The following is a 9,675-nucleotide window of genomic DNA, read 5'->3' as shown; positions in this document are numbered from 1 at the left end:
TTCAACCTGGAAATTCATGTCTTTCAGTTCTAAAATTTGTTTCTTGAAGCATTTCTATCAGATCCCTGTTCTCTCCTCCCCCACACAGAGGCTGAGTGGGGCAACCTAAGAGGTGATGGTGAATGTAAGCAGCAGGCTTGCATGCTTTTGTAGCTCTGAACGCTACCGAGGGCATCAGGGGAGGGAGCACTGGCTTTTCCCAGCCTTGGTTCCAGGGAATCAGGGCCTTCCTTTCCAGAAACATTGCCTGAGCAGAAAAAAGCAGGCTAATTCCCTAACCCCAAACTGCCCAAAGCAAGGGGGAGAGCAACAGCTCTGCAGCACTCCGACTCATCTTCTCATCTCAGAGCCCATCTGACTGGGGCAGCCTGAATTTACCAACTCAACTGCCATTTCTTCTAGCAAATCTTGATGCCTCTCCACCACATCCCTGTTCCGGTACATACTTCCCACCCAACTTCTATTAGAAATAATTTCCTCCCCTCCATTTTCTCTGTTCTTTCTTTCTGAAACTTGTATCAGCTGGATGTCGGACTTTGTGGATTGATTGTCTAATTTTACCTTTTCTTTTCTATTTCTCATCTCTGTCTTTTTGTACTGCCACCTGGGAGCTGTCTGAAACTTTATCTGCCAACACTTCCATGGAATTTTTAAATTCCTCCTATCATTTTTTTAATCTCCAATAACTCTTTCTTATTCTCTGACTTTTTCTTCTGCACAGCAGCCTCTTCTGGTTTGAGGAAAGCAACACCTTGTCTATTAATTGTAGTGGGGTTCTAAGTTTTCTTCTGCTTCCCACCACATCTTTGTACTCTTTCCGTTTCCTGCGGTTTTTGTTTTGAATTCTCGCTATTGTTTTGGTCTCTTGTTCATGTAAGAAGCATTCCTCAAATGCCTGATGGCTTTTGGCTGCCCATAATCCAGCCTGAGGCACTCGGAAGCTGGTTGGAAGCATAGCATGGAAGGACAAAGCTTACCAGCTGAGGTAAGGAGATCTTACCAGCTGAGAAGGATCCCACTGGCTTTTTCTTTACTAAAGAGCACAGAGTTTTGATTTTCTTCAATGCGTGTTGCACATAAGAACTGCTGCCCCAAAGATGGCTCTCTGTACTTCCACTCACTGGCTGGAACTCTGTCTACACTCTCTGTCTACACTGTGGTGGGAGTGGCTGTCTGAGTCCCTCTGGCTTCGCCAGGCACAAGACAGCTGCTAGTTTACATGAGCCGTGAAAAAGATGTATGTTCCATAAGTTTCCCCTTGGCTGACCACTTCTGTGTGGAAAAGCAATCCAGGATCTTTACACAAGTGACCCTCTCTCTGTGCTGCTTTCTCCTGACATCTCAAATTTCAGCCTGTTGAACTATTCTATGCGTGGTAAATGCCACACTGAGCACCAGCCACAAGGCAGCACAGCCGTCTCTCAGATCCTCACAAGAATCCTCCCTGATGAGCATCAGTGACCCGATCTTCAGAGGAAGATATCAAGGCCCCAACTTGGGTCTGACACCAAAGCCTGGGTTCATGCCATGGCTGGCCCTCACCTTACCCTGCGAAGTTTACTTTTGTTCTGCAAAGAGAATGTGGTTCCCAGGGGGACAGGGCACAAACATTCCATGTAGAACTGCCAGGCAGGGTGAGGAGGGCACAGAGGGAAGACCCCAGAAGATGTTGCTTCTCCTGCTCAGCTGTCTCCTGCCCGATGCCGATGGGAAGAGCTGTCTCCTCTGCTGGCCAGAACTGCCTGCGTTGATAGACTATGACCTGCAGATTCTTTGGGGCACTCCAGGGCCACCTGCAGAGCTCTCACAAAGCCTCCACTCTCTGTTCCTGGAGGCTCATGACTTCCCTGAAGCCTGGTATCTTGGTGAGGTGCAGCCAGGAGACCAGGGATGGAGGCTAGCCCTGCACCTGGCGTGGGGTCTTCCTCCTCTGACTTCCCTTCATCCCACATCCCATTCTCAGATCAGGATCATTTGGAGGAAGAAACAGCCAAATTATTCAATCACATAGATCAAGCCATTAAGAAGTTGAGAGATGGTGAGGAAACTGAGTGTCCCAGGGCTGCCGGGCTTGGGTTAACAAAGTCTGGCCCTCCAAAGCATTCCCGAGGACCCTCTTGGCCTGGGGTGGGGAGACAGATGCAGCATCTCTCTGTGTGTTCTACGGAGTTCCTGTTTGAAAAACCCAGTTTGAATTCCCAGCCTTGAGAAAGTTATGTAATTGATTCTACCTATGAAATGTGGGTGATAAAAGCACTCTTTCCCTCCTACTCCACCCAGATAAACCGTTACTTCTGGAAGAGATTCGTGTCCACAAGCAGCTGTTTTCCGAGAGGCTGAACAAGATATCTGAGGAGCTGAAGGAGAAGGGTGAGAGGTGGGGCTGGGCCCTGCCCACCACCCAGCCCTCTACCTCCCTCAAGCCTGGAGGAGAGCAGAGTCAAATCTGTGGCCCCCTCCCGGGTCCCTCCCCATAAGCCCCCATCTCTGCCCACATACTGGGCACCTGTCCACACCTTCCCCCAGCTCCACTTCCTGCTCACACCCCGACCCCTCCCAGCTCTGTCTGCCTCCCCAGCACCTCAGTTTCTCTACCATCTCACCCTCCCGGGCAGCCTGCAACACATCCTGTGGTGAGTATCTTTGAGGATGAGTGGGCAAAGTGTGAGGGGCACATGGCCCTCTCTAAGGCTCCTGCCCATCCTCTCTCAGACCTACGCTCCACACTGGAGGTCATCAACTGTGCCAACTGCGGGATACACTTCCTCACCTGCAAAGACCCCACTCTCTGCCCAGGTCAGTGGCCAGCGGCCCATCTGGCCACCAACCTCCCCCTCTCCCCACCTGAGTCTGTTGTTGTCTCTACCTGGATTGTCTTCCTCCTTTGCCCAGCCCTGACCTCTTCCTGCTCTCCATCCTCACTGGTGAAAGTAGCAGCTTCCAGGATGTCTCAATTCCACATGTCCAGCCTCAGAGCAATAGAGACACCTGCTTCTAAGACATCTCCCCTGGAGGTCCCTCGGGCCCTCAAAGCCAGCATGCCTGGAGACATGTCCAAACCCATCTCCACCCCCCAAATCTGCTCTTCCCTCAGGGCCCCTCTCAGCAAATGGCCCCACTCAAGCCCTCAACCTCCTAAACCAGGAATCTCCCTCCCCCTTACTCAGTACATGTAATCACCAAGTCTTGCTAAATGATTCTTAAATATGTTGCCAGATTTTCATGCCAACATCCACCACTCTTCTTCAAGCATCCTCAACTCTCACCTGGATTATGGCAACATCTCCTAACTGGCCTCCCTGCCCCTCCTGGCCATATCTTACTCAGCAACCAAAGAACTCTTTCTCAAGGAGCAAATCTACCTACAACACTCCTTGTTTATAACCTTCAGTGGCTCCCAATTGCCCCAGACAAAGCCCACCCTCCTCAGGAGGCCCGTGTGAGCAGCCATGCTGACCTCCCACTACCCCTGACTCCCCAGCCACACTGAGCTGCTGACACGGTGGACAGCTTCATGCTCCATCATTGGACACTGTGTCCTCTGCCTGCAACAGTTTTGGCTCTTGACTGTCTGAACTCCTACTTGTCTTGCAAAGTCCAGCCAGAAGTCCTGTTTCCTAAGAAGCTTTCCCCGACCAGCTCCCACCGCCCCCCACCTAAGGCTTATCGGCCCTCCTCCTCTGCCCTGTCCTGCCCTCTTCCCTTGGACACCACATCGTAATTGTTTGCTTGTCTCCCTCCTAGAGAGCAGGGACCATGTCTCACTCATCTCTAATGTATGCTGGGCACACAGTAGGTGCTCAGTAAGTGTTTGCAGACAAGTGACTAAGTGAGCAAATAAAAGAAGGGAAGAATGTGGCCTGCTCTCTGAGCCCAGACGGCCCTAACTGCTCCTCAAACACCTGCCTCCCCCTTTCACACCCCCAGCCGTGACCCAGAGGACCCTCGTGTGGGCTGTGAGCCTCAGCATTGCTCTGCCCCTGGCAGCCATAGCCGGAGGTGGGTGAGTGACTTCTCCAAGCCCCAGCGTCCCCAAGGAAGACACACCTACTCCTTGACTGACCCATCTCCACCCTGTTTCCTGGCCCAGATGTTACATTTTTTGGCACAGGAGGAAGAAGAAGGCAGAAGAGGTACTGGGGAAGGAGACCCCTGCAGGAATCTAGGCTCCCATGGAGGGAAAGCTGGGTCTGCCCTGGGGGTAGAAAGGCTGGGGTCCCACCTCTGGCTCCCGGGGTCTGACATCCAGAGCAGAGTGGGATCCAGGGCCAGGACTCAGAAGGGCCCCCCATCAGCCCCACAATGTGAGCAGACTCACCGTGGCCAGGGGCCCTGGACACAGTGGCAGCAGAGCTCCAGGGCCCCCAGCCTGATGCACAAAGTGCCCTCTGCCCACAGCTGCCATCGGCCCTCTGCAGACCTGCTCTCCACTCTTTGCCCCCCTGCTCCCTGACATGTACAGACTATCAACATGTCCCCCTTGACCTTGGCTCCTGGTTGGGTTCGGCCAGCAGGAAGTCAGAGGGTCAGAGGCGAGGGCCTGTAGGAGGTCAGGGTGAGAACACCTGCTTCTCTCTCAGCAGGGACCTGGCAGGCCGCCTGTCTCCCACAACTGAACAGAGGGCACAGTTGTGTCAGAAGCTCTTTCATCTCTGGGTTCTGGTAACTCTCCCTCCCCCGACCTCCTCCTACCTGGGGGGGTTAACAGCTCCGAAGTTCTGAGGCCCAGGAGACCACACTCTCTCTTGTGGTTTCCCTGTGTCTGTGCCTTGTAAATATCCGTCATTAAAACACCCTCCTAACATTCTGATGGACCGTGCCATCTACTTCCTGCTGGGCCCTGGACAGACCTGCGATCCTGAGGAGACTATTCTGTCCCCTCCCCGCCCCCCTGCCGGCCCACCACCCTTCTCCTCAGGAAACACCCCTCTGCTATTCTCCTGCTCCCAGGGGTGGTGGTTCTAATTCTAACACCAGAGATCAGGGCAGGGGTGGCCTGGGTCCCTCGAGGGAGTCTTGTGTCTGGGCCCTCTGCCCTGAGCAGAGGTAGCAAGAGGCCAGCTGAAGGCCCCAGCTAGAGCAGGGACTGGCAGAAGAACATCAGAAAACTGGCTCATTAACAGCAGAGCTCACCTACGTCCTAGCCAAGATGTCCACCCTGGGACACCCAGGGCCCCAGTGGGTCATTGGTGCTGCTGGCAATGAAGTTTCCTTAGCTCTGCCTGTGGGAAGCCTTTGCATCCCCCTCCTCCATCTCCCTCCATGTCCCTTTCCTTCTCAGCCCCAAGGCCGCTAGGTCAAATGGAGCCCCTGTGTCTGCAGGCATGGCTCTGCTCCTTCCCCTCAACCCTATGCCCTCCTCGCTGATTCTCCTGGCCTCTCTGCCTCGGCCCAGGCTCTCCCCTGAGACTAAATGGAACCTCTCCAGCAACCTCGAGCCACCAGGTCCAGGGCCCTGGGCAGCAGATCAGCTCCTGGGGGCTGAAAGGAAGTAGGTGTGAGGCTAGAGCTGTGGACAAGAAGCCCAGAACCTGGAGTCGAATCCTGTAGGAACCATCCCGCAGGAAGGGCCACTCTTTGGGCAGGGGTGAGGGGACTGCAGGAGACCCAGGCGAGATGCAAACAGACCATAAATGGCAGCCAGGGAGGGGGCACTGTGACTGACAGCGGCTGTGGGTCTGCAGCTAGGAGCATCTCCAGCTCCCCAGCAGGGGATCCAGGAAGGCCTCCCTGAGGTGGTGTCTTCAACAATGAGACAGCAGGGAAGGCAGGAAGGGAGGGAGGAGTGTTTTCATTGAGGGTTCAGTGTTGTAGTGCAGGTTCGAGAGATCTTGATAGGTTCAGGTAACTCCAAGAAATGTAGTGTGGCTGGAGGGAGTGGCCCAGGGGAGACAGTGGTGAGAGGTGAGGCCCACAGAGGCTCCCAAGACTGTGCGGGCCTGAAGGGAGCCAGAGAGAAGAGCCCCGGGACGGCAGGTGGGCAGGGAGGGCCGGGGTAGAGACAGTGGGGGGTTTTGCCAGTCGCAGGCCCAAGTCCCCAGGAGAAGACGGAGATACAGAGTGGAAAAGGCAGGTGTTCCCCAGGCAAATGTGGCTCCAGGTGCTGAGAGCTGAAGCGCCCCTCCACCCAGCTCCGCAGACCCGCCCAGCCTCACAAACCTGGGGAGGGTTCCACGGTGTAAGGTGTTTTGGAAGGCAGAAAGCACTCCAAGGACATAGCTATGGCTATATGGCGAGGATGTACTCATAACCATCCTGAGTGACCACGCCAGAGCCCCCAGGCAGTAGCCATGGACCTCCAGGAGACTGGTTCTCCCTGCACGTCTGTGAAAGCTGGTTGCCACCCAGGACATAGGAAAAGCCAGGCCTTCATGTGGTAATGTTGTTCTCCTACTTGTTTTTAAATTGGGACTTAGACCACTATCTCAAAAGTATCCAGAGCAACTGTTTTCTGATGCACGCAATAAAAACAGGAAATCCTGGGTATAACTTATGTGAAGTATGAGTTTATGTGTTTGTATGCATGCATCTCTTATCAACAGATTTTTATTATTTGTGGGCATATTTGCATGATAATTAGATATTGAATTCTGCTGGAGTAGAAAGATTCAGAAATTTTGAGCCAGGTAAACCTTGGTCAAAATATCTACTCTGGAGGATGTCTGCTTCCAGGTACGACAGAGGATCTTGCAGCACACCAACACTCCCACCAGGGGCAACCAAAAATAAAATACATCAAAAGTGCAAAACAAAACAAAAGGGCTGTTAAGGCACCAGAAGAGGCAGGTCCCAGGTCCCAGGTCCCAGAGGAGGGAGAGCTCTGTGCGGTGAGCCCGTGTCCTGCAGAGCGCCGCCCCTGGCCGTGGGCCAGCTTCAGCAGCACAGGTTGAGAGGCTTGGGGGGCTGGGCTGAGGATGACCTCGAAGTCTGGAGAAGCCATAGAGCTTTCAGCAGTATCTCGGGACTAGGAGACAGCACGTGGAGTTCCAGCTGGCCAAGACAGAATGTGAGGGGTCCAGATCCCTGGGAGCAGGGAGGTAAAGAAAGTGAAACACACACCACGTCTATTTCCTGCCCATCCTCCCCGGTGCTTGCCGATTCTTGAGCAGCACAAGACTACAGATAAAGAAATCAAGCAAAAGGATCTGAAATGCAATTTATCAGGGATTTGTATGCTAGGGAAATAATACTTGGAGTTCATGACCCGCCTAGAAGGACCACGTTTGACAAATACTCCAAGGTATTGACTGGAAAGCCATAGCCTAAAAGAGGGGGTGCCCCACAGGCAGAGCAGTCCTTACAAAGTGCGGAGCTCACCCTCCAGGGCCCACAGCCCTGATCAAATTAGAGACCTATTCTTATTCCTTACCACTGCTGGGGCATAGAGTAAGTGTTTTCTGAAGGAAAATAATATTATCTAGAGCCACTACCGTATTTCATTTACAATATCCAGTATTCAAACAAATATTAACATGCATACCAAAAACAGAATCAAGAGAAAAAGAAGATAATAGAAACAAACCTACAAGTGATCCAGATATCAGAGTTATCAGATGTAAATGTTAAAATAACTGTGATTAATGCATCCAAAAATAATTTTTCCAGCTTTATTGGGATAAAATTGACATATAACATTGTGTTAGTCTAAAGGGTACAGCATGGTGATTTGATATACGTATATATTACCAAATGATCACCACCATTGCATTAGCTATCATCTCCATCATGTCACATAATTACCATTTCTTTTTTTGTGGTGAGGACATTTAAGATCTACTCTCTTAGCAACTTGCAAGTATATAATACAGTATTATTAGCTATAATCACCATGGTGTACATTAGATCTCTAGAACTTATTTGTCTTATGACTGGAAGTTTATACCCTTTGACGAACATATCTCCATTTCCCCCACCCCCTAGCCCCTATCCACCACATTTCTACTCTCTGTTTCTATGAGTTTGGCTTTTTTAGATTCCACATATAAGTGAGATCATACAATATTTGCCTTTCTCTGTCTGACTTATTTTTCACTTAGCATAAAGCCCTCAAGATCCATCCATGTTGTTGCAAATGGCAGGATTTCCTTTTTCTCAGGGCTGAATAATATTCTGGTATATTATAAATACAACATTTTCTTTATCCATTCATCTGTTGATGGACACTTAGGTTGTTTCCATATCTTGGATATGCTGCAACGAACGTGAGAGTATAGATATTTCTTCAAGAGCCTGTTTCCATTTCCATTGAATATATACACAGAAATGGGATTGCTGGATCATATGGTAGTTCTATTTTTAACTTTTTGAGGAACTTTCATACTGTTTTCCAGAATGGCTGCACTGATGTACATTCCCACTAACAGTGCACAGGGTTCCCTTTTCTCCACATCCTTGCCAACAGTTGTTATTTCTTGTCTTTTTGATGATAGTCATTCTAACAGGTGTGAGGTGATATCTCATTGTGGTTTTGATTTGCATTTCCCTGATGATTAGTGATGTTGAGCACCTTTTCATGTACCAGTTGGCCATTTGTATGTCGTCTTTGGAAAAATGTCTATTCTGATCCTCTGCGCACTTTTTAATCAGATTGTTTGTTTTTTTCAAATCCGAAAAATCATCGCCAAGACCAATGTCAAAGAGATTTTTCCCTATGTTTTCTTCTAGGAGTTTTACAATCTCAGTCTTATGTTTTAGTCTTTAATGCATTTTGAGTTAATTTTTGTGAGTGGTGTAAGATAGGGGTCCAATTTCATTCTCCTGGTTATCCAGTTTTCCCAACACCATATATTGAAGAGAATAGCTTTTCTCCATGGAGCATTTTTGGCTCCATTGTCAAATATTAGTTGACCACATACGTGCAAGACTTTATTTCTGGGCTTTCAATTCTGTTCCAATCGTCTGTGTGTCTGTTGTTACATCAATACCATACTGTTTTGATTACTACTGCTGTGTAGTATAGTTTGAAATCTGGAAGTGGAATGCCTCCAGCTTTGTTCTTTCTCAGGACTGCTTTGACTATTCAGGGTCTTTTGTAGTTCCGTGCAAATTTGGGGATTGTTTTTTCTCATTCTGTGAAAAATGTTATTGAAATTTTGATAGGGATTGCATTGAATCTATAGATGGTTTTGGATATATGGACTTTTTAATAATATTAATTCTTCCAATCAATGAACATGGGATATCTTTCCATTTATTTGTGTCTTCTTCAATCTCTTTCATCAAAGAATTATAGTTTTTAGTGTATAGATATTTCACTTCCTTGGTTAAATTTATTCCTAAGTATTTTATTGTTTTTGCTGCTATTGTAAACAGGATCATTTTCTTTATTTATTTTTCAGATATATCATTTTTAATATATAGAAACACAACAGATTTCTGCATGTTGATTTTGTATCCTACAACTTTACGGAATTCATTAATTAGTTCTAAAATTTTTTTGGTGGAATATTTAGGATTTTCCATATGTAAGATCATATTATCTGCAAAGAAAGACGATTTACTTCTTCTTTTCTGATATGGATGGCTTTCATTTCTTTCTGCCTGATTGCTCTGGCTAGGACTTCCAGTACTATGCTGAATAAGAGTGGTGAGAGTGGGCAGCTTTGTCTTCTTCTTGATCTTAGAGGAAATGCATTCATCCTTTCACTTTGAGTCTGGTGTTATCTGTGGGCTTGT

General features: G+C 48.9%; 1 protein-coding gene across 1 annotated transcript; it reads left to right on the top strand.

The window, feature by feature from the left end:
* The first annotated feature begins 1,666 nt into the window (after nt 1–1,666).
* TEX51 (testis expressed 51) lies at nt 1,667–4,453 on the top strand. Its single transcript, XM_014782410.2, has 8 exons — nt 1,667–1,865; nt 1,964–2,038; nt 2,281–2,370; nt 2,616–2,633; nt 2,713–2,796; nt 3,928–3,999; nt 4,091–4,133; nt 4,399–4,453. The coding sequence occupies exons 1-8, from the start codon at nt 1,667–1,669 to the stop codon at nt 4,451–4,453; spliced, it is 636 nt and encodes a 211-aa protein (XP_014637896.2).
* The last annotated feature ends 5,222 nt before the right edge of the window (nt 4,454–9,675 follow it).

The sequence above is a fragment of the Ceratotherium simum genome, chromosome 9 (genome assembly GCF_057802395.1).
Source record: "Ceratotherium simum simum isolate JZ-2026a chromosome 9, ASM5780239v1, whole genome shotgun sequence".
NCBI classification, from domain to species: Eukaryota; Metazoa; Chordata; class Mammalia; order Perissodactyla; family Rhinocerotidae; genus Ceratotherium; species Ceratotherium simum.
Note: the sequence above shows the minus strand (reverse complement) of the source record. Positions and strands in the feature narration are given on the sequence as shown.